The sequence below is a fragment of the Cardiocondyla obscurior genome, linkage group LG15 (genome assembly GCF_019399895.1).
Source record: "Cardiocondyla obscurior isolate alpha-2009 linkage group LG15, Cobs3.1, whole genome shotgun sequence".
In the NCBI taxonomy this organism is placed as follows: Eukaryota; Metazoa; Arthropoda; class Insecta; order Hymenoptera; family Formicidae; genus Cardiocondyla; species Cardiocondyla obscurior.
The window spans coordinates 1,719,323-1,744,523 of NC_091878.1; the positions used below are offsets into that span (position 1 = coordinate 1,719,323).

Here is a 25,201-nt window from a genome sequence, read left to right on the forward strand (position 1 = left end):
TTTTTTCTTTTGTCTTTTTATTTATTTTTTTTTTTTTTTTTTTTTCTTGGGAGCTCCAAGAAGAGAACCCCGCCGTTCTAGTGAAACAGACCGATAGTTTTATCGATCGCATTTTACATATTAATCCTCCTATCGCTTGGAAATTTCTATTTTAATCCCTTTAAGGTTATTAATGTCAACCCTGCTTTTTAATATTAGAGATATAGTGATTTCTCCTCTTCGCGAAAATCAAGAATAATTACTCAAAAGAAAAAAATAAAAAAGAAAAATAAAAAAAATAGTTACATTATTTTTAATTATTATATTTTTATTTGCCGCAACTCGGGGATTAGAACTGAAACTATTAATGGGTATTCCAAATTTAGTTTAGCGTTTTGTAAATTAACCGATCGATGTATTTCTGTTCCTGATACAATTTGCATTGTCACGAGGCTCGCGAGCGCCGGCGGCGGCGCGATATACATATATCCCGGTAACATGGGTGATAAATGGGGCTGTCCTGAAAATGGTGAAGGGAGCCGGGAAGTGCGAAAAAAGAATTCGCCACCCTCCTTTCGTTTTAACGAAGCGTCATTTATAGAGGACGCGCTGAAAAGTTTCTCTCTTCTTCCGCGGCGGTTTATTTTTATTCATATATACCGATCGTGTTCGTCGGCATTTAAGGCGCTTTCTGTATCCCCGCGAGTCTGGTTATTCTATTATTCGGCAACAATAATTCTACCCGTGCGCTTCCACCTTCTCGCGCGCGATATCGTCTCTGCGGTGCAATTGTGGCGCGCGGCGCGAGAGGGTGAACTTCATGAATTTTTCAAGACCAGAAAGTGCGGAGGGATATTTCTTTGCATTTCATGTCTGTCTGCTTTTATCTCGAGCGATGCTTTAGCAATTCTCCGCTATGCCTACTATCGTTAGTTTCCATCGTTTGCCTTTAAAAATTAGTTTGAAACGTCAGTGGAAACTGCCCGGCGTTACCTCATCCTTTCCGACGCGTCTGCGATTATTCTTCCCGCTCGCCGGCGAGCTCAAACTTTCAGCATCCTCGTCTCATCCTCGCGCGCCGCGTAATTCACTAATTTGCTTACGCGACTATTGTAATTTAAACCCGTGCACCGTACTTAGCGCAATGCGATCCTATTTCAAACTTCACGTTTGACGCGGCAGTGTAACGTTATCATGAACTCTCGAAGTCAGGCCATATTTAACGTTGAGTATCAACATGGAACTCTTTTTTTTTACGGCTCTATCCCCTTTTCACCGGGATCGGGGTTTCCGCTGTGAAATATTCACACACGCGGTACAAACTACGAAGATGTGATTCTCAGGAACGCGTTTGAACCTTGTTCTCGCCGAGAGGCCGTAAAACGAAGGGAAAATGCATACCCTGGGGGCCGTCCTTCTCGCTGGCTCGCTCTCACCCTTCGCCCATCCCTCTTCGACCCCCTTATACAGATCGTTCCATTGGCTTTCCGACACGCATCTCGTGAAAGTCTACTGGGAGGCTTCGACCGAATTTTCCGGCCTTGGGCCTCGTGAGAAATTCAACATGCACCTCGCGTACCTACGCGGAGTCACTCTTCGCGAACCAAAAAGCAGGCGAGCGCGAAAAAGTTGCACGTCGAGGGCGGAAACGGTGATACAGCTAGGAGGCGACATAAAGTAAGAAATATGAGCGACTACGAGAACGATGAAAGTTGAAATTGGCGGACGAAATTACGTGAGACCATTTCGATGCGTCGCCGATGCGAGTTGAACATGTCTCCGAACGTTTACAGTCACTTTAAAGAGAGACCGTTTCTCGGAGTTCCCGCACGCTATCGCGTCTTTTTACCGATGACGTGAAACTTGACGACTGTTATGTATATCTGTGAGGATCTCCCTTTTTTCTATTTTTATACGCGTTGCTGTTCTTGAAAAAAGACGTGTTTTTTCTTAACTTCGTCATGAAATTTCCTTTTGTTATTAGAATAATTCTCACATCGAATTTTATTTTAACACGACGTGAAATTGAGATGACAAATATATTCCGTTTCCACGATCTTTATCAACGATGCGCGGGTAACAGGCGGAATTATTGGACACGGGAAATTAAATGCGCGAAAATACGTATTGAAAAAGCACGGCGGCGTAAACCGCAAAAATGTTCGTAGCTTAACGTAGCCGGCAAAGGGATGATATTGCCGGGAGGATCGCACTGACGTGCGCCGCGGTCAGAGGGGGACAATTTTTCCGCGCTTTCGTTGTGACGGGTAAAAATGTCGCGTCCCGGTGAAAGAAACGCAAATATTATTCCGCGATATGCCATTCGCGTGATATAGCGCTCTTTGTTTTCGAATTACATCGCGCTTGGAAGTGCATACGATGCGGATTCCGTTCTCGGGTGTACCGTCGCGGATACCGCAACGACGGGATAATAAAAGCGCGGAATCGCGGAGATGATGAAAATGCAAATCCCGTAGTCCTTCGGGAACTCGTCCCGGGATTCGCCCGCCGATCGAGAGAGTGCATTTTATATTCCACCCCGTCGTCCGTTCACGATAAATTGAGCGGTAAAAAATAGACGAGGCCGCGCGGATAGCGCGTGAACCCCGCAGCTTATTTTAGAATCAAGCACTACGAGGATCGATGTCGTTTAAATTAAAATTTACAGCTCCTGCATACTGGAACGTATTCCGCGGATGAATGCCTGAATCCGCGGTATCAGCGCAACGGAAATAGCCTCCGGTGGACGAAATTGAAAACAATTGCCCTTGAAAAACTAATAGTGCGCGTAATACGAAAGGGTTTTTCAAATTGATTTCAAAATTTTATTTCAATATTAGGTACTCGCTAAAAGTCGGGAGTTCCGCTTTGATCGATCGGAACTGTTTGATCTTTACGGCTGTTATTTGCTCGGTTGCTGTCGAGGCCCGCCGTGATGTTCGGCGGTAACTGATAGATAATTATTTCATCGCCCACACATTTTCGAGCCGACGCGCGCGTCCCGTATATCTCTCCCGTGGTTTAATCCGCGACTATAGATCCAGTAGGATTTAGGTTGTCTCGGTATATTACAAGCCGCACCCCATTGCACGCACGCACATTTACCACCCCGCCGTTTTTCATCGCGCGCCAGCCAGGGGAGCCATCAGACGAATTCGGAATCTGGGTCGGTCCTCCCCCGCGGCCACGTCATCGTTCACCCCATAATCACGTCCTTCCGATGCTCTTATCGTAATAAAAACTTCTTTACGCGGCGAGAAGCTTTAGTTAGGTTCCCCGGGTGAATTTTACAAATTGATTCCGACGGTCTGGCCGGCGGACCAAAATGAAGATGCGACGTCGAGCGAAAATTGTCTCGAGTACCGATTGGAAATTACTTTAAAAGGTCGAAGTGATCGTGGTAAAAGGGACGAAGTTGCAAGAGCGTGTCTACCACCGTCTGGCGTTAAATGGAAAGCAATATGTCGCGTTGAAGGAAAGTTCGCGGGAAAAGAAGGGACTTGTCGTCGAGAGGAGCTCTCGCAATGACGCAACTTGGAAAGAGAATCTCGCGTCTCGTCGAGCACGACGTGACAGTCGACGTGTAATGTTCGGCGAGAGAGATGTTCCCCGTTCGCTTCCCCTCCGTCGCGCTCGCTGGTAACACGGTTACTCGTGTAACTCGGGTGTCTCGCAAATCGCGTCAACTAATTCGGTCCTCCTTCATTCCCGTTGTGTTAACTCTTCTGGCTCGCGAGGGACGAAAGGGTAGCTCGAGTTCTCGCAAAACTCCCCGGCTCCGAAACTTCGGCCCAAGTTTCCGGATTCTACGTCGTCGAAGTGCCGAACTCGCCGCGGACTCGCGCCTTACTTCGAGGCTGCCTCACTTTGGACTTGAATGCTTTTTAACGAGCATCATTAGTAACTTTGCGACCGAAGGACTCGCAGTTGCAATTAATCCGAGAAGCGTGCGCCTTCGGATTCACCGACTCCCTCTGCATTCAGGCTTCCGACAAAAGGAAGTCGCTCAGTTTTCAGTTTCCCGATGAATAGGACACGCTTTATTACTCTTTGGACAACGTTGTTTCTTTTTTTTCTTTTTTTTTTTTTTTTTTTAATTAAGAAAAGTTTTCTTCGCAGCAATTAGCGGCATGAACTTTTTGCCACGTAAACGTCATTGCTCGCGAAATTGGTAATCTTACAATTGATGGTAGATATTCAAATTATTTATAACAAACTTTGTAACTTCTGTTGATTTGTTTGCAATTTAATTGCTTTTAGAAATTCGCGTTTTATATGATATGCGGTATTTTTTTTTTTTATTCGGTATATTTCCGATGACTTTCTTTAGGAAGAGGTACATCCGTTAAATTCGCAGATGGAAACGATTATTTGGGTGCGTATTTTAAAACGGCTCTCCGGCGAAAACGTCACTTCCCCAAGGTAAACATGCGTCACCCGATCGCGTTTAACGTGGAGAAGTTAATAGCGCCGTATCACTTTCAACGCGTCGACGCGTCGTTCGGGAAACAACGTATTTTGCTAATTACTGTCATCGGTTCGTTCCCAATTTAATCGCGCCTTTTCCCTTCCGCGTGTTATCAAGGCGGCGGATTAAATCGCGGGCTTTATGACGGGCCGACGACGGAATCTAAATTGGGGCCACTTCGCTCCTCGTCGCTCGTGCTGACAAAAATTAAACGGGCTTTCTAATTAAAGCCTATTCGCTCACCGCGCCGTGAGTCACATCCTATCTTCGGAGCGAATTTTTCGCAGTGCCGCACCCGTGAGGGCCTGACGTGTCGTCATCATCGGGGAATCGTCCCTCGGGAACGAAGGGATCTTCTCGTCGCGATGAAGTGTCAAAAATGAGGACGCAAGTATTCCGGGCACGCGCCGTAAAAATTGCCGGGTGCGTTCTAATGATTTGTGTTTTCTTTTTTTTCTTTTTTTCGAGCCTTGTAATCCTTCGTGAAATTTTAATAATATTCTCCCGAGCTGTTTCAACGAATTAAATCTATCGATAAAATATATCTGAGCGAGAGAATGAGAAACTAAATTTCTTTTTTTTTTATCGAGACGATTAAATTATTAAATAAGTTGGAAATGTCGAATAATTGTATTTCGGCAAATTTAGTCGTATATGTATATTTTGTATACATATATTCGTCCCTACTTGACTTTAATCGAGAGCAAGGATCAGTTGGCACCCACAATCGTTATATCATAAAATACCATCCGGGGGGCGATTCGCCCTTCCCGAAAAGTCCCTCCCCTTGTACGGAATGTCTGTTGAATCGGCGGCATAGCTCCCTTGGGCTATGGGGTGGTTCCTCGCGAACACGTATAACCAGAACGGAAGAATGTGTTTCGACCGGGAGGAACTTTAAATCACATCGCAAACGTACAGTCAGCACCATTACTTCCAACTTCTTTTAACTCCTTCGAACTTTCTCAAGTTCGCGGTGAGAAAAACTAGTTTGACGATCTTCAGTTCGATGGAAGAACATAAATTATCCCTTCGTCGTATAAATCTCTTGTTTTGTTTTTTTTAAATTTTTTTTTTCTGATTGTTTCTTTACGGAAAAAGCGATACCACGTTACGCACGCTATTGCGCAAGCATGTTCTTGCGTCTTAATTAAGTAATTAAGTGCGCGTGCGTTGAGTACAACGCGCCTCGTTGTTGCCTGTCGCGAAAGAGATTTGTAACGAAGAAAAAAAAAAAGCTATTCGATCATTATGCATGCATGCCGCGATGGAATTGCGAGTGTGTTTCGCTCGCGTGCGAGATGCCAACGGCCGCGATATGTATAGACGGATTCTGAACGGGCATGAATATTTCGTACGTTTCGCGAAACTTTGTCGTTTCGTTTCCAATTATACATTCTCGCGTTCGCCAACTGAAGAGCCGCGGAGCCGTGCCGGCGAACTTTGGTCCTCTTTTGGTTTCTAAGGCACGGTTTTGCCGACGCGAGTTAATCTAATCGGCCGACTAACTTTCAGAGTTGCAACTGACGTTTTGTAAAACTGACGTTTATCAATTTATACTTTTGACATCAGTTTTATGTTCGGCGCGGTTTGCAGCTTTGAAAATTAATCGACCGATTGAATTAGCTCGCTTCATTAGTGAAACCGGGGCCTTAAAGTCGTAAAAATTAAATATTTTGAATTTATGTTTTACATTTTCGATCCTCGAGCTTTGCATATTCGATTCGCGCTTCCTTTGACGTATTGCGGAAAACACTTACTCAGGGCACGAGCGCTATCACCACGACGTTTCCCCTTCGGATCGAAAGAAGGGTACCGGCCGGTCCAGGCGGAACTCGCGCATCGAAGGGTCGAGGCTCTGTCTCGCCGCATTGCAGTGTCAGTGAATTTAACCGCTCCCTTCAGCCAGTAGCTTGGCACCTTTATTTCCGGCGACGTGGGGTCCCGTGGGATGTCCGGGGAGGGATTCCCGCCGGCCCTGCCACCGCCATAATTTCCGTCCGCTTTTAATCCGTCGCACGTGCGTCCCGCAGGAAGAGTCGGCTGACTTTCTCGCCGCCAGGGAAGTCTCGCAGGAGGAAGAAAACGGAAATGCGAGATGGCTATAGAATCGTAGTCGTTATTTTCCCGACGACACCTTCCTCGAGAGACTTGGACTCGATCGTTGATAACGACAAATGGTCCGCTACATTTGTCTCGTTCTTGCGATGTTCAGATCCAAACGCGTCCTTTCACTTCGCAAAAGCGTATCTTTTAACGTCGATAATCCAGCGCTTTCTTATTCTCTCGTCTCTAAGAATACCACCAAAATATTCAAGATTTCGCGAAATCAATCTGCCGGTAGTATAAATAAAGATTTTAATTTAACTTTCATCGTTTTCGTTGTCTCGTTTGCGAAATCGGATAGCGGAGGTAACGTTCAAATAACAGTGTAGATATTCCTCGCGTGCCGAAGTATCGATTCGCATTAACACGAAGAGCGGAAAAGTGAAATTCTCATGCATTCGCGCAAGGTTCGTTGCGATCGCGTGCACGCCGCGTAATATGCGCGAAATCGTTGATCAAGATCCAACGAGAAATCTCGAGTTACGTCGCGTGTAATACAGCCGGGGTGATCTACATCAAGCCGTACACATGTACCAAGCCCGTGTACGTATGTACCCACCAGATAAGGGTGACATTTGCATATACGCGATTAGCGTACTAGATCGTAGATCATGTGGCGCTTTAGTTGTTTCCACTTTATTACAACTCGCATGGAAAACTTACCCGGCGCGCATTGAAACGGATCTGCAAGACTTTTAACGAGGCTTTTAATGATTAAAAATTTGTGCGCAACTGAAGGATCGTTGAGATCTCTTTCGCGCTAACAACCACCATCTTTTTCCCTGATTTCATTAACCGGCCGCTCAAAAGCCCCCCGACGTGTTTCAGTCAAAGAAAAATAAGCTCCGAACTGAGCTTACGAGATTTTACCTTGAGGATCGTTAAGTTGAAGGTAGGAATACCGAGACACCCTGTACGTGTCTCATGCATATTAAACGACAAGATGTTGATCCGCCTTAACAAAGACGACCCTCCTTCTCAGCCAAAGGCGGACCTTTGGAGGAGGACCTCGAAAGTTACAAATCAGTCGATACTAATTTTACGACAACGTTCCCGGCGCCTGTAAACGTTGATTATCGAAACCGCGAAGCAGGCGCTGCTAATTACACGCGCATGACCGACGTCACGTGCCGCGAATTAATCGCGTTTAATGTGCACGCGATGTTACTGTCGTTTACACGCTTCTAAGAGCCGTTAAGTCGAGGGGTCGTGAGTTTTCCTCGAATCTCATCCTCGGACCGCTGCGTTCAGTAATTAACGCGTCGTTGTACACGATTCGTTACGACCCGACGTCAGAATTCTCCGAACTCCGTAAATAAAAAAATAAAAAAAAAAAGGGGGGAAAAGAAAAATTTTCCGCAGGTGATAAATATGAAGATTCAATTACGCAATTGTGCAGTAAATTGGAAAAGGGTATTCCAATGAGTATCGATATTGTATTTTTAATTATCTAATTTTTCTTTCCGTCCTCTCTTTTTCTCTCTCTTCTTCTTCTTCTTTCTTTATTTTTTTTTTATTAAAAATTCTTTAATAATTTTATAATATTTTCAACAAAGAGTAACTATAAATTATTCAGTCACATTTGATTCCGTACGAGATCCCAAGACATTTTGACTTAAACGTATCTGCAGCGATAAAGCGTAGAAATATCACCATTTCTTTTCCCGAACTCCCCTGCGAAGACACGCATATATTTCTCTCTTGCAAACGCCGGCTACGTTTCGTGGTATGGAAAATCACTATATGCTCCATGCGAGTACTCTGATATTATTCCGCTCGTGTATACCGGGGAATACCGCTCGTACACGCATTAGGGCAATTTCCATTTCACCGAGGGGAAACGCTACGCGACTATCCCGTAACCCGGGGCACGATGATTAATGGCCGATATGTTACGCCGAAAGTTTCCTTAATATTCCGCGCATTCCCCGGCGTTTCGATTTACGCGCCGAGAACGGCGGCGTTAACGCACCCGCGTTCATTTCGACGCCGTTAAGCCTCTCACTAAATTGTTTCTTCGTACTAAGGGAAATTACTTCTCAATATCTGGATACACACGTCCAATAAAGTTTTACCTACCTCTCGGAGATTTCTCGAGGGTAGATTACCTCGAAGCAGGCAGCTGCGAACGCGTGAAGATTACACGTTCCTCCTCCGTACCCGCGGCGCGTTAATTATTTCGGAAATGCAGCGGGTATACTTCGTTACGAATCGGATAAGCGGATTACGCTCGTATGTTGACCTGCGAATTTCAGGCCGACTTGGCGAGCCTCCAGTACGCGAAAGAAGCGAAATTTCCGCAAGGACGGCGGTGGTCTCTCCCTGGCCGGGCGATAAGCCTCGCTTTAATCAAGCCAGAAGTTACCCCGATATCATCGTTATTACACGCCAGCTCGACCACGATAAATTATAGGGGCTGGCATTATACAGGGTACACACTGGGGGTGCACTCAGTCGAGGCCTCCTGTCCTTTCCTTCTCCTCCCTCCCCCCTTCCCCCTCTTTCGTCCGACACAGGACGCGCCCGTTTCCAACCACTGGAACTCTAACGAGCTCTTGTCTCTGACCATTCATCGATACTGCGATACTGTCGGCATTCTGGCCAAAGGAGCCCTCGTTAACCCCGAAGACTACCTTTCCCGGTCTCATATCATAATTAATTTAACCCTTTCATCTGCCAGAACGCCTCTGAAATACAGAACGTCTTGGATCAAATTCAACCATTCTGATGATTAATACTGTATTGCAAAAATATTGTAAAGTCAAATCAAAACAGTTTTAGTTTTTTAAAGGGCCATACATTTTTTTTTAATTTTTTTGGCACAATGTAATGAGAAACTGACTTCTTCCGCATCCACGTATTTAATCATCCTTCTACATACAGATTCGTTATTCCCAGCAAATATTTAAACAAACAATTAGCATTTTTTTCAAATGTCTAATACCGAAAAGGAGTAAAATAAAGCTAGGGAGAGAAAGTGAGCTCGAACTACGCAATTATTGAACTGTACAAACTCATGAATACATGCAAGCGGTTCAAAGCGGACCGCTTTGTTCGAGGAAAGTTCATGTAACAGGGAGAAGGGGATGAAGCACGGGGACACGGGCCTAGACTAACTAGAATTTCACCCTCGGTTCCGAGGGCGGCGAGGGGGAGGTTGGTTGTCCTTCTGGAGGTCCTTAAATTCCGCCGAAACATTATGGAAATGAAATCCCGGGACTCGGCGATGACTACGACGGCGAAGACGAAGACGAAGAGCGTAGAACAGGGACAACGAATTTAACTGCGTTATAACTTGCGCGTTAGCATACGCAATCGGATCATCGCGACCGGCGCGGCGAGCAAGCGACGTCTTAACGAGCGTCGCGATGCCAGATGCGATTAAAAGATCTGACGAGCTCGTTCGCGGCAGTTCGCGGCAAATGGAGGGAAAGCGTAAAATATTCCGCGTCGTTCAATACGCGCCCTAAAGACGTAAAAAAAAAAAAAACCTTTTAAAACCTAAAAAAAACCCTTTTTTTATTACAATTTTTCTTTCTGGTATTTTGATTAAAATTTGCGAAATAAGAATAGATTCTTTTCTTTGTATTATCCTGGCAGGAAGACACGTAGACCTTTTTCAGTCTCCATAGAGAGCTCCGTCTTACGGATACCTATATTCTTTCAGCCTTTCTCAGACGTTCTCGTGTCTGCCGGCCTTTTAATCGCATGGTTTTTCGAATTCCTCTTCGATTCATCCATTCTCTAGTCACGGCGGCACTCCTTCCCCCGCGCGCGAAATTCGCCGCGTTCGATTCGAGGACCCCGTCGCCTTCGTTTTCCGGTTTCTGCTCACGTAGGGAAGAACCGCCGAGTCAGAAGAAGGAAAAAGTCGCATGAACGATTCAATCGCGCCGGCGACGACCGGGCGACGCGGGCGCACGGCCGACGAAATATTTATTTCGCGAAAAGCCCTTTCTAGTCGGAAGATTGATAAGCGCCGCGGCGGGATCGAGGAGTCTGGCTTCGCGAGTAAATATGCATTGCGACGAACCTTACACGTATTCGTCTACGGTTTGCACATAGCGCGCAAGCTTTTGCACATACCGCGCGGTATACATATACCGGCCGGGGGAGAGGGAGGCATACGTGAGATGGTTGCCCGCCGAAGGAGAAATCATATCTGTCTCGCAGCCGACGAGGATGAATAAAAAATACATAAGAAGTAACAAAGTCAATTTTAGAAGATAAAAGGACGCAATAACGCACGGAAATGCACGAGAGAACTGATAACGGCTCCGGGGAGAATGGACAGAGGATATTCCCTCACATCGCGTTTCTTCTCTGTGATTGAAACAAACGACGAAAGATAGCAAGGACAGCGAGAGATGTGTAAATTTTGATAGCGAAATGTTAAATTCGAACAGCAGGGATCGACGAGATAAATACGGAAGTGAACGAGGGAGGTAGAACCGGGAGGAAAAAGAGAGTAATCGACAATGCGAAAGCGGCACTAAAATATTAACGACATTTGAGCGTGCGAGACTCCACGAAGGCACGGAAATGTGAGCGAGAGAGGGAAGTTTATGAATTATTGTTAGCCGGAGTTTTAAGTCGGAAAGGGCAAAAGCAGAGATTTGTGATTGCATCACGCTCTGCCAAATTCGAGCGCATTTAATGCCTGACAAAATCCCGTCAGCCGCACGGGGCTTAATTAACGCCGCTAATTCCGTGTGTAACAAGATTAACATATCCGGAACGTTTCCGACGTGCGCGACAAATTCACATATGGCGGCCTGTTAAAGAAAGAAAGAAAAGTATACGTTCGAAAAGTCTCGAGACGACGACGGAAAGCCCTGATTAAAACTCGGTCGGCTCGACTAATACCTTTTCGGTGCCTCTTAAAAGTTGGAGCGACAGGCGCCTATCCGCTTATTTCCATAAAGAGATCGCTCCGCCACGAGTTTCCGAAATCGTGGCTGAAACTTCGATTATGCAAATTTGTATTACTTCGTCGAAGGCACAAACTAGCGGACAGGTAAGCGCCGCCGCCGTAACTTCCTCGGCCGTAATAGAATATTACAAATGTAGAAGACTGAAAAAAAAAGGCGTCTTAAAAGCAACAATTTTACTTTCGTCGCGCGTAAGGATAAAATTTTATTCTCGTTTCCTAAAACTTAGCCGACGCTTTTGGATTACCGCTTTATCCTCGGCGCGTATAATCGTAATGGACGAAATAAATTTTGCAACACGTATTTTTAGCGCAACCTTGGAAAACGGTTTTAATCCGCGCAGCTTCCTGGAACACGTGGCGCATTAATTATCCGGTCCGTTAAATTGCTTGGACCCCCGATGGTCGGTTCCTAATTAAGTTTAGCCCGCTGATTACTATCCCCGGCCGTAGTGCCACCAAAGAATCAAGCGATCTCATTAGACTTGGACCGGAAGCGAACGTGAAGGAAATTTTAGCGCGGTAAAAGACTTCCCGGCGTTTAAAGAACTCGACTCTTCATTTTATTTAGAGTAATGGGTGAGAATTAACTTCGATTTCGCGAATCGTCAGGCGACGGGTACCGCTGATAGGTTTACAAGTTGGTATCGAGGCAAGATTGATCGCCGGGATTTTTTTATTTTATTTTATTTTTTTTACCCACCGCTAGCGATCGCATAAATTCTCGTTTCGCGACGCGAGAGTTTGGCGCGGAGGCGCGCATATGTCTTCCACCGGAGATTTATTGTCTCGCGAGATTAGGGAACGACTAGGCGGCCTGACAGCCCGTCACTCGTTCGCGTTAGGGCCGGGAAAAATGGCGTGAACGCGACGACGGGTCACTTACTATGTTAATACGAGCTCTGGCGCAATTTCGCTATTGACGGCCGCGGCATGCTTCATCCAGACACGAGCTGCGAAGCGCGTGTAAATAGCGGTGTGTAACGCGAGGCTGCAATAATCGCTTCGGGGCGACGTGCAATGATCTACGACGTAACCCGAGAAAACATCGGAGGAAACCTAATGCCGGCGATCGCGAGCGTCATAACGATTAAGTCGAACGGGTTGAATCAGTTAAGTCAACGGTTGCGATTACACCGCGAAGCTTACGATCTTATTACGTTAAGTCAATTTAGGTGTCAATATATATTTTATTTTAATATACATATAAATCACGATGCAAATTCAAAATAATTATTTTGTCATCACAGGAAAGATCTTATGTTTAATAATGTTTGATTTTTATGCGCGCTCTGTATCTGGTCTTTATATTTTTACACCACACACGTAAGATTGGGCTACTCGGTGCTCCTTTCAATGCATGCCGGCGTTGCTTTCTCATCGCAGTTATCCTGATCCCCGAGATTGAACGAGTGTTTTCTTGTTACAGAAGTCCTGTTTCGTCGTGAAATGGAACGCTCGAGCAGCAAACGTGCGCGCAAATAACGCGATTGCAACCGGCGGACGATAATCGCGGGGAGGAGTTCCTCTGTCCACTTGGGCATTTTCGACAAGGCGCCGCTTCGCTAGCCGGAACTCGTGTGCAACATGTTCGGGACGAAATTGCGCACGTGGATGGAGGCACACATCGTGCGATCGAAAAAGAAGAAGGACCGGAAGAAGGGCGACAAGGGCTTCGACTCAAACTGCAACTCCCCCAGGAGCCACAGCGCCAACAGATCGCCCGCTTTGCACCAGGTGAGCAATACGGTCGAGCAATTCCTCGACCGTTTCGCGAAACGATCTCGAATGAATCTTTCATGTTTCGCGCAGGATTTTCCCGTGTCTCTTACTTCGTAATTTGACTCAAGTTTTGAAACAAACTTTTTGTCAAATATATTTGTATTTATTTGTTTTAAATAATGTAATTATCAAATCGTCAATGTACTAAACAATTATTACCGCTTGATAACGAACTAGAAAATGGATATCTAAACGTTTTTCGCCGCGTACTATAAGCTTACTACGCGTACTGACCTATACCTACGCGCGCTCGACTGCCGCGGCCGCTGACCTCCGGGCCCGCCGGCCGCCGCGGTCCCTCACCACGTGGCGGCGCCGCGCGCAAAGTGACCACCGGCCGATGTAAACACGCGCACGTGCTCACAGTTAACCTCGGCGGCCGGTGGACTCGGCAGTCAAACGCTCGTTGGCATAGGTTAGAACGTACAGTATACTAGTACGCGGTGAGAAACGTTTAGATATTTAACTTTTCTGGCCCGTTATTAGCGAGTAATAATTGTCTCACTATATATTTAAAGAATATATCTAATCTGCGCGATCTAACCTACTAACTGTAAAATTAGAATAGCTAGATAATTTGCTTACTCGGGTTATTTTCTGTTACAAGTACTCGAAGTGGAGAATTATTTTTATCGTTTCGTCAGCCGTCTTTTCGTACGTCCGCGAGATTTTATATGGGGCTAACGTTAATTGCTTTTACTCGGGATCGCGAGTACTCGGCTCTGAAGTATCTCGAAAGGCCCGGGCGCTCGTCGGATTCATCGTCATTATCGGCAAACTAGTTTGCCAAGTGCTTCCCCTATTTTCCTACTGCTTGCCAGCGTTTGCTCGTTACGCCCGTCCATTTCTCCGCTAACAGACCCTTAGGTCGGCGTTTTCCGTGGAAGGAGTTGCCAGGGCACGTCGACGCTTATCGTTAAGGCGGATAGAAAAAGGGTTCAGTATTCTTTTCCCGACACACGCCGACTCGCCGTCTCGTCCTCGCTTTTTCTCGCGCCATCCGCTGTAGATTGCCGCAGTATCTTCGGATTTTGTGCAGTCATCGGACGACTGTTCTGTCGAAGCTGCAGATTAGACAGTACTGAATTCATGAATTTTTACATCGCATAAATTTTTTATTTTTTTTATTTTTCACTACGCAGTAAATTCTTAATGTGTGAGAATTACTTTTCGAGATTATTTTAGACAGAGTTTGCAGCTTTTTGAAATACTCTTTGTTTAACAGATTTTTGAAACGTAAAGACATACCTACTTAAATTATTATTATTAATGTATATTAAGTTAAATTAATTTTATTTTTATTAATATATGATTCTATGATTTAAACTAATGTTTGATTTTCTTCCCAGGTACATCCGGTAGATTCGCTGACGAAGAACGTGGATGGTATCCGGTTGCACGGGAGCGGCTACGGCGCGACAGTAACCACTTCGTCCGGCACTTCCGGCGGTACGGCCGGAAGCGTGAGTCTCTCATCGCCGGAGAGCGCGTACTCGACCGGCTACTCGACCGACGGCACCTCGCCCGGCACCAGTTTCCCGCCCGAGTACTACATCAACATCAGGACCGGCACCCATTATTTTCAGAGCAGCGGTAGTGGTGGTGCCTCCACCGCCAACAACAACAACAATAACAACAGCAAGACCAGAATTAAAAGGCCACCGGGGAACGCGGGCCACCTGCTTTCGACCGGTGGGGTGTCAGGAAATGGAAGAGCCGAGGACAGGGGACAGTCATCTGCGAACACGACGAACATGACCAGAGACAATGGTCAGTCGGAAGTACGAACGAGCACGCCGCACAAGGTAAGCGCGCTTCTCATCAGCGCTGGAATTTAAAGAGAATTACGACGTTTCGTGTCCAAAAATGTTCTCTCAAAAATACCCGTTAACTGTGTACTCGTCACCCATTTTGTGTAACAAACGCGCTCCATGTATTTTAACATTTTTATTACCGAGCACGTTAATTTCAGAGATAACATTTTTGATCGCAAGATCTGCGGGAACCGTTAAAAATAAGAACCGTCATCCGCGTCCTCTGCGCGAGTGCTCCGGGGCGGAATTCCAATTCATATCTCGTTCGGCAAACGCCAGAAGCGAACGTTGTTGCGAAGTTTCAAGATGCTTCGATATAATGTATTCAGGAGGAGAACGACGTCCGGATTTTGCCGTCAAACGCGTCGCATTCCATTCAGCCTCGGCTCGAATAGTTTGTAGACCAAAAGTAAATGTGCGCTTCGAGTCCGTCGCTCGAGATTACCGATGAAACGCACGACCCTCCGGGTGCGGGCACGACGTCTTGCGGGGCGCGCTTGTGCGCCGCGGGGTCTTTGAGGCCGCGAGTTCAACGACTCTCGGTCTCTTTTGCCGAGGTACACATTCTGGAAGTAGCATTTATCGCCGCGGCATGCATCACGGGGGTGACGTGAGAGGGAAAAAGAAAAAAAGGCCGGGGAAGAAAGTGGACGCGGGCTCGCGGGTCTCTTCCCTCAATGTATCCCGTAAATGCTGAGCTCGCTTGAGAGAAACGGGTGGCGCGATGACCCATTCTCTTTGCGGCGCACGTACTGCTATTTGTCGTAAGGAAAAGAAGAAAAAATTTATTAGCCGCATTGTCGTGAATTCAGAAGCACACGTAGGTGAAAAGTCCGGAAACTCTATTTTGCTCCGCGGGATTCACTCCCGCGCGACTCGAGCGAGGGATACGTTATTGTCGCGAAACGCCTGCCAGGATATCGGGCGTTAACGGCCGACGGGGATGAAAAACGAATCCTACCTCCTCGAGGCTTGTGATCGATTGCGTGTCGCGCGACTCCGTTTCGGTACATTGAAGAGGAACGATTGAGTTTGCGATTCGAATTGACGATGAGGATGAAAATACAGCGGATGAGTGGTATAAAAGTGCGATTTCAATGGGCTGAACAAATAAATGAATTCTCGTGAGCATTTTCTACAAACGCAATTTCAAGTTATGCGTATTGAAAAATAATTAATTTTAATTACTTTAATTTGCTTTAATTAATTTGTATAATACATTTTAAAGAAATTGTTAACAATTAAGCTCTGATAAGCTTAAATATTAATGCAAGTAAAACGACTTTTTTTTTACCGGCCGTAATGTTATCGATGCTTGCGTGTTTCTTTCACGAAGATCGTTATTTCCACCCTCCGGATTAACGACCGTAAAGAAACCAAATATAAAACTAATGAAGTTGGAATCCTCGTCTCTTCCTTCGTTGGATTTCTATTTCTATTTTCTATTTTAATCGGCAGAGCACAGAGACGCCGATGAATCACGGCCAGAGGCAACACAACCAGCAACAGAGGCAACAGGAGAGCTCTCATCGCAGAACAGAGTCTTATACCGCTGATACGACGAGGAACAATCTGCCTGTGCCATCGTCAATACCACCGCCTCTGGTTTCGCCTCCGGTGCAGTCACCTCGCGAACGTTCCCGCATTCGGACGAACCCGTGGCTGTCAGCCAACTCTTCTGGTTCCAGCACGAACGGCCTGAAGTCGCGACTTGCCTTGGACGAGAGTAGCAGCAGTTCTGGTCTGAAGCTCACAGAATCCTCCGGCAGTGCCAGCGACGTAAACTTGAATGGCAGAGAGCCTCATGGCAAGAAAGATCGTCAGGAGAGCCTCAGTGCAGGCCGAAGCCCGTAAGTGATTTTTTTTTAAATCTTATTTAAGCGAACGATTGATATACTATCGAGAGATTTAAATAAAATTCTTAATAAATTATGTCGATTAGTTCTCCAACAGAATTAGAAGATTGCCTGGCAGAAAGCAAACAGAAAAAAGAAATAAGAAAAAAAGGAAAACATATAAGTAGGACTGTAAAAATTGTAGAAGCAAAACGTGAAAAGTTTTTAAAATAGAAGTATTTGATATATTTCTGTGTTCTCGAAACTTATCCAATTTCTCATTGGAGAAACTTGTAATTGCGTAAGTTGTTGGCGAACGGCGTATTCTTTCTAAAGAAAAGTTTGTTTTTTTTTTTTTCTAAAACCATTGGCTTTTCTCGTCTTCGGTCTGGAATTGACCCTAGCAAAGCGCAGTACACTTAAAAGAAGAGCTCGACAGTTTTTAGAAAAGTTCCGCGAAGCAGGAAAGAGCCGCACTTTTATCCGCCGACTCGTAATTATAAAAAGCGGCGTTTGTTCTTCTTTTCAGATTTAATTTTTAATGCACAATTACAAGCTTATTACCCACGTTATCATCATTCGATGTAATGTTTTTTGTAATATTTTTATCGATTTGCAAATTACAGATACTCTATATATTTATATGAATTAACATATAATATTCTTGCAGGATCAATCAAAATTGGAGAATTACATCGGGCATGGATCTCCGGCCGAAAATCTCTTTAGCCCTGCAACGACGTTCCAGCAGTAGCAGCAGCAGCAGCAGCAGCTCGTCGGCGTCGTCTGTAACTCGCAGCGTGCGCTCATCCGAAGATGACATCACATTGAACGAGATGATGGGCAAGTTCGACGAGAGCTACGTGTACGAGAAAGAGACCGATATCCTGTCGGACAGTGATCCGACTGATTGCGAGGATTACATTGACTCGTTGTCGGACATCGACACCGGTCAGGATGGTGGAGACGAGAATGATCCGTTCGAAAACGATGAACTTGATTACATCGATAACGGCTCATTCCTTGATCTCGACAGCCTTGAATGCGACGGTGCCAGCCACTTTCCCAATACTGGTCACTGCACTTATTTCACCTTCACTAGCGAACTTAGCCGCCGTGGTAGCAGACTCCGCGATTCTTTTCTCAAGCGCAGAAACAAGGATGAAATCGTCTCTCAGAGGTAAGCGGCTTAAAAATCATTTTTTATTTTTTATAACTTTCGAGAACACAATGTTCCACATACCAAACGATGATTTTAAATTATATCTTTTATTTATATTATATTACTAGAAACGTGAATACGAGAACCAGCTCGAAAAGGCAGAGCACACGGCACAGGAAGATGGATGATAAGCAAAGTGAGAAACGTAAGAAGAGGATATCGCAGCGTCGCAAGCCTAACCTGGACCGGTGCGATGACGAGACGGCAAATCTGAATCGCGTGTTGGTCGAAAGGATGCTTCTGAAGAATTCGGGATTTAATCAAGGCAGCAGAAGCGTAGGCGGTACGCCGATGTGCTTGCGACGCAGGAAGCATGACGTAAACAAGAATCTCTCGCCGATGAGAATGAACGGTAACCCGTCGGCTATCAGACCTACCATGATTGAGAACGAGATCGTAAAAAGACGATCAAACTCGGTAAGATTTTAATTTAATCGTCACATTTCTCTACAGCTTCTGTATTTTTATCGTTAACGTAAAATTATATTAGTTATATTAGTTATATTAAGACATCGTAATCTAAACTTAAATTATATCTTTCATTTTGTTTCTTTTTAAGGTGAGTTACGTAAACGGTAATATAGTTCGACGCCACGTAGCTGGCAATACATATATGACCACGTTTGCGTCGGAAATCGCGCTTATCGAAGCGGACAAAGAAGCTGATCGTAAATATCGTGAGCTTATCTTAGAGGCGGAAAACATTCTGGTGAGCATGCAAAAATACCAGAATCCTTCGCCGTGTGTGCCATCGCCGTCGCGTAAACTGCATAATGGTTTGGCTAACAAGCGCGTTGAACTCATCAAAAACACAGAGCTGAATATCGAACTAGCGCTATCGAAGAGCCGCAATTCCCAGCCGGAATTGCAGAGCGGAAGTATCCGTGACTTGGAGCACACTAGTCCAAAACGGCAGTTTGCGCAACCCTGTTCACCGATTCATCGATTTATCGAAAGAAATTCGCCGGCCAGTTTTGCGCCGAAGGAGCCTCCGCCTGTTTTCCGACAGCACGAGGTATCCAAGTGTCCGGACTCGCCGGTGATAGCGCGTAGAACGACACCCCAGAGCTCGCCCAGCAGGAGTTTGATGTACCATCAAGTGCATCGACCGCGTAATGGCGAAATGGAAAGCAAGGAGGGTAATAGATCACCTCGACTTGCATTGAATTGTAATGGCGGAATGAAGTCAGATACTATAAATGCGAACAATTCTCTTGGAGAGAAGATAAACGCAATGATGCAAAACTCTCTCGCCGGAGGTAGAAAGGAATTTCGTGCCGCAAGAGAATCAACAAAAGAGGAAGGAGTGACGTCCAGCTCGTCGGATTCCGAGGAGAAGTGCGACGTGAGACGGAGAGCTCCATTGATGACTTTCAGGTTACTTTTAAAGACAATTTTTAAGAATTTTTATACTGAAATTTAATAAAATATTAATCTTTTTATTACAGGTCCTATTTTTTAAAAAATAATTTTTTTAACATATTTTAAACATCGTATAGAGAATTGAATATTTATAAGAGAAAAATATTTTTAGATCAGTTGATATGGGTCCCATCAAAGAAGGTTCTTCCTACTGCCCGCAAAGCGAACCGGTAAAAAGAAAAGTGTATGCCGGAAGCGCGACATATGGCAGAATACAAAAGACATTGGGCGAGCATATTATGCTGAGAAATTCTGACGGCGATACAGGAACTGACGATACTGGTGCGTGTTTCTTTTATATCTGGTTCTTTTATGAAGCACACAAAAAGTATTTCTTTAGTATTTATTTTATTATAATTTCTTTAGTAATACTGACTATATTAAGCGACAATAAATATATAAGACATTTTAATACACGCATTTCCAATTTTTAAAATAATTATATAATTTAATAATAATATTGAATATTTTGTCTATATTATAGATTTAAAAAAATAATTTTAAAACTACATTATGTGTGTGATATGTGTGATCGTAATATCCATTTATTATTTTATACGCGTAGATGACTCGAGGAGATCTCTAAAGGAAAAGGTAGCACAACTGCGACAAGAACGACTAGCCGCCGAGGCAAATGCGAATAACATTCACGATTCGCAGTTCTTTCAACATCAGCTATCTCAGTTACGACGACAGATGCTGATGCAAACAATCGAGGGCCTGAAGCGCAGCCTTGAAGATCAATCGGCCACTCTGAAGCAGACTTGCCTGGAACCAACAAGTCTGCTAACCGACGAACTGCCTTGAAACCGATCGGCCAACATGTTTCCGGTCTATTGTGCCGCACGATCACAACTAATAACGTCTTGTTTCTTGCGAGGGGAACAGGCTGGCCGGATGGACGGGATCGAAGTTACGAGTCCTGTCCTTGGCAAATCCGCGATTGGTCGAGCCGCCACGCGGTGCGAGAAGTATTGATTAAGCGCGGCGTTTACTTCATGCGCGCCAAATACTGAATTACGATGACGTGATCCTTCTCAGGCTCGACAATATCAGGGTCGGCTGAATGCGAGCGCGCATAGTCAAATCTCTATTTTTCTGTCCGTCTACGTGATATGAGAGAGAATGGAAAAGAAAGAGAGAAAGAGAGAGAGAGAGAAAGCCGAAAGTGAGTGTCGCGTATCCTCGCTGGGCATTGTTTCGCTCTACTGTTTGTTATAATTAACATTTTTCACGAAATACTCTTTCGTAATTTTTAGTTTTGCGCGAGTAGGTCGATTCTTATTTGTCCCTTTAGATTAGCTTTTTCACTATCTAGACTTTTGTTGTTCGATCTATCGTCGCGGTGCTCGCTCGAAATTTCTTCCCGAGATGACGGCAGACGAGATTCTTAATACAGATCGTTGAATTTAGATTGGTCCTAAAATGCTAACGTGGAGTTATTAATAACTGATATACTAATATATTACTAGTAATTTAATATTAGTAAACGTAAAACTATATTAATATTGCTATATTAATTTTTGTTTTTAATATGTAGTGCAAAATGTATTATTATAAAAATGTTATTATAAAATTTGCAATAGGAAACACGAGATATACGCACTAGTTTGAGATGGTACCGAGTCCTGACAGAGTCCCCGTTAGCGTTTTAGGATGGAACTTAGATTTACTCAACATCTAACGGGCCTATTCACGGGTGTCTGTCTTTGATATACTTTAGAAGAAACAAGAAAAAATAGCGAAAAAAATCGTAAAAACGTCAAAAATAAGTCATGCAAATGAATAATATAACAGTATCAAAAAGCATAAATATTTAGCATGTATCCATCTTACGAATTTAGAAAATCACGAATTTAGTCACGAATACATTAGCAGATAGGTGATTCAAAACGTATATAATCGATTTAGACATTAGAAAGACATTAAACAATACATGCCCAAGGAATATGGCCCAATTTTCATCGAGATAAGCGGGGAAGGATAACGCTAATTGATGAAACAATTGAAATAAGTTTCATTGACCATTTGAGCCTCATTGAAGCAAAACCTCCTACTATATGTAAGCTCCTTAAGCAAGATATGTGTCTAATCACCTCTATGAATATAACTAATTTTTGTATGTGCTTCCTAAAAAAGAAAACTTGAGGCTCAAAGGGTTAAATAGATTAAACAAACACGCTGCACACGGGAGCTTTTGATTAAACGTATTATAATAGAAATGAAAAAGTTCACCATCGGATAAAATGCGAGTCAAGGTTTTCCTTCTCCAATACTCGATTTTTCCAATTTGATCTGTTGCAAAATATGATCTTCATAGCATGCGCACCTATTCTACTAAAACGAGACTTCCCATTTCTATACACACCATAGAAAAACCTATATTTTGCTCCTCGTTCGTGTTTCGATTCTTCATCTGCAAACGCCACTTGTTCTTCGCATAGGGAATAAAGACTTTTAATAGTTGTTTTTTCCTGTGAGACATGATGACGTTATAAGCAGCTATCTTACACGTATTACTCGTAATGTTCCTATTTTTATGCGATATCCGTATCCCTGGAAGCGAGATCTTTCCCCGTGCAACAATCACCTCTGTTTCTGGATGAAGTACTTCATAAGCATCCCAGATTAGTATACCAAAGACGATAGCTTAGCTAGATAGTAGATTAGAACCGTTTAACCGATCAAAAAGCGCACAGCGATGCATATTCGTAATATTAGAGGATCATGGTTAAAGCGTTTTTAGAAACCTCGATTTGCTAGTAGGATAATTGTTCGAATTACGTCAAGCGGATTACAAATCTTCCACGCGGGCCAGAGTCGAATATTTCATTCCAGCATTCGTAACAAATTTACGTGCTTTTATATTTGTTTGAATTCTACTTTTAAGCGATTCAAAAAGACACGTAGCTGTTATATTATTTTAAACAGAAATATTATTTTAAAGATATTTCGAAAGTTTTATTTATTTATTTATTCAATTTCGATCGATTTCATAATTTCGGGCTCTGGTTGTATCGACACGGTATGTTCGGTCATAGTGATATTTTTGTGAGAATAGACTGATAGCGTTATCGATTGTTAGATTAAAAATTTTTAGCGGTTACTTACATGTGATTCAATACGTTAAAGGTTTACCGAAAACGGCGGATTGTAATACGCACGCGATATATTTATTTGTGTTAGATATTAGGAAGCATAGTTAACAAAAGCATTAGACAAATATAGCGTAGCGTTAGTGCATTAGGCAATCAAGTAAACGAAGTCATTGTTTCTTCCTCTCTTCGTTTCTTTTAAATCGTGTTTGTGATTTTATTGTCATGAGATATCGCCACTATAATTTCTGTTTTTTATTAATCATAATTTTTCTGTTCATAGCTTATTGTGAAGACAAACTGCGAGAGTTACTTCGAGATCGTAATCGAATGTCTTTGCACGATACGCTGAGTATCGTTACGTGGGACGTTGTTCTAGAGTTTTATACGTGAAGACAAAAAGAATACACATGTATATAACATAATTTTTTAACCGAGGAATATTTTAATTTTTTATAATCGTAAGGTGGAATTAGTGCGTCGTTGTCATAAGTTCGATGATTTTTATGCGATCGCATCGACATTCCAAGAATGCAGTTTGCGTTGGTGACGGAAAAGAGGCATGTTGCCCGAATCGATTCACGAATCGGCTAGCCTCACGGTTTCGAGCATTGCCCTTGCTGACACTAGTCACTCGATTATTTACGCAGGGTATGGATCGACGACTCGGAACGTGCCTGGAGGCAAAGTGGAATTATTGTTGCAAACGACATCTTTTGTGTACCAAGCCATTTATGAAATAAAATGGTTTTTTTATATGATTATGAATAAATTATATTATGTCGTTGGATTTGCACTGCTTTTACTCTACCTCGACGAAATAAAACGTATCTGCATACGTGAGGAGACATCATGCCGAAGGATTACACATGAAAAAAAAACAAGTTACAAAAAGACTGTATGTTTATTATACAAAGCAATAATTCCTATCGCATTGCAAGCTTTGCTTATTGACGCAAACATGTTAGATAACTTATGTTAAACAAGCGTACGTGTGTGTGTGTCTGTGTGTGTAACGATATCTTTTTCAGTTTCAGATATCAGCAAGATAACTTTTCACGAGACCGGTATAACAGAATTACTATCCATTGCATGGTTCCATTTCACTATGAAATGCGAGTTAAATTATCACTCTTACGAGCTCATTCATTGATTACTGACGCAAAACAAAGGCCGTTATATAGTAGAAGTCACAGATGCAAGTTCTACATGAACGATATTATTTATCTTCTCAATTCGATGAGAAATCTAACAATCTTATATTTATATTATATTTTATGTGTTAACAATCTGTGTTTAAGTGAAAGAGGCATGAAGACTGTGATGCATATTTTTACATATTTACACATAACAGACGTATCGCCTCATCTCATTAATCAGTAAAAAAAAAATCAAAATCGTCAAAATTTCAAACGTGCATCCGGTACACTTATCGAGCATGATTTTACTTGATTTTCTCAAATCTGTGCTGGATTTCGTATATTCCAACAGGTTCCATGATTTTGTCGCAGTAGTCTTCCCATTCACCCTCCGTCAAGTCCACATCGTTAAATTCCTTGCCACCGTCCACAGCCTTGGCTATCCATCCTTCTCTTGCCGAGAAGTCGGACGGTTCTATACCCCGGCAGTCAAACACGACGACCGTCTTGAACTGTCCCTGATCGTCAGTGGTGAAAGATCCCATCGAGTCTTCGATTATCGCCATGGAGTTTTCTCGGGAGCAGAGCTTGCACTTGCTTACGAAGTGATTAACCCCGTTGCCTCGCGCCACCGGCGTCGACTCGTCCAGAGAGACGTAGTTCCACTTGTCCGACGTCTCGCCGCAGTTACAACAAGTAAATTTCAGACACCACCTGAACTCCGGCCCGCAGGGCTTCAGCTCTTCGACATTGTCGAGTCTGCAAGTTATCCTGAGCGCTATTTTCACCATTTTCGATCGGCAAACGCCGGCGTTCCTCCTATAGGTAAGTGTTCGTCCAGTTAATGGCGCGTAAACATACAGGTGGTAGACGATAGTTTATATTCGGTTGAGCTTACCTGCGAAATGCTTCGTTGCGTAAAAATGAAATGCCGGCCCGTAGAACTTTACAGATGAATCCTCATCCGTACGTGAATGTATTGCAGTTGCAAACTGCGAGCTTATATCGCCTCGGTGGTTTATCGTCCAGGCGATTATCCGGATCTACAAGTAAACAAACTAATCAGCTCTCAACGAGCGACTGAAGCTCCCGGCTTTCAGTGTGCATTGGCTGCATCCTCCTGCTCGAAAAACATGTTAAAATTACTAATAGCTAATTACCAACCCTGACTCGACTCGACAGCTGACTCGAACCTTCAACGAAAACTTAATCAGAAACATACATATATTAACGCGCGATAATTCGTTCCGATAAAACTTGATACGAGATGTACTACTGAAAAGTAAAATGACTGGTTGAATCCCATCACTACCTTGATTCTTGATTTCTCGTGATTTCCCGGTGGCGGTCAGTACTGTCAGTACGTCCAATTGCCGTTGGTAAAGTGGCGACGTGATTAGAGACTTCTC

At 43.8% G+C, this 25,201-nt stretch overlaps 2 protein-coding genes across 5 annotated transcripts in view; one reads left to right on the forward strand and one right to left on the reverse strand.

Moving 5' to 3' along the window:
• LOC139108341 (uncharacterized) overlaps positions 1 to 23,443 on the forward strand; it is a 64,519-nt gene extending 41,076 nt beyond the window's left edge. For both annotated transcript variants that reach the window (XM_070666521.1, XM_070666522.1), the window contains 8 exons: positions 12,913 to 13,220; positions 14,615 to 15,070; positions 16,538 to 16,929; positions 17,585 to 18,094; positions 18,205 to 18,553; positions 18,696 to 19,513; positions 19,671 to 19,840; positions 20,124 to 23,443. In XM_070666521.1, the coding sequence (XP_070522622.1) occupies positions 13,071 to 13,220; positions 14,615 to 15,070; positions 16,538 to 16,929; positions 17,585 to 18,094; positions 18,205 to 18,553; positions 18,696 to 19,513; positions 19,671 to 19,840; positions 20,124 to 20,365 (3,087 nt within the window). In that variant the 5' untranslated portion in view covers positions 12,913 to 13,070 and the 3' untranslated portion in view covers positions 20,366 to 23,443. The remainder of the gene's footprint in view (positions 1 to 12,912; positions 13,221 to 14,614; positions 15,071 to 16,537; positions 16,930 to 17,584; positions 18,095 to 18,204; positions 18,554 to 18,695; positions 19,514 to 19,670; positions 19,841 to 20,123) is intronic.
• Positions 23,444 to 23,538: 95 nt separating this feature from the next.
• LOC139108351 (CXXC motif containing zinc binding protein) lies at positions 23,539 to 25,181 on the reverse strand. Of its 3 annotated transcripts, none has more exons than XM_070666547.1 (3): positions 25,105 to 25,181; positions 24,691 to 24,835; positions 23,539 to 24,611 (listed from the first exon to the last, which is right to left on the reverse strand). In XM_070666547.1, the coding sequence occupies exon 3, from the start codon at positions 24,581 to 24,583 to the stop codon at positions 24,098 to 24,100; it is 486 nt and encodes a 161-aa protein (XP_070522648.1). In that variant the 5' UTR covers positions 24,584 to 24,611; positions 24,691 to 24,835; positions 25,105 to 25,181; the 3' UTR covers positions 23,539 to 24,097. The 3 variants fall into 3 exon arrangements, with proteins under 3 accessions (XP_070522648.1, XP_070522647.1, XP_070522649.1); XM_070666546.1 differs by lacking the exon at positions 25,105 to 25,181 and adding an exon at positions 24,957 to 25,097; XM_070666548.1 differs by lacking the exon at positions 25,105 to 25,181 and having other exon boundaries at positions 24,691 to 24,900.
• Positions 25,182 to 25,201: the final 20 nt, after the last annotated feature.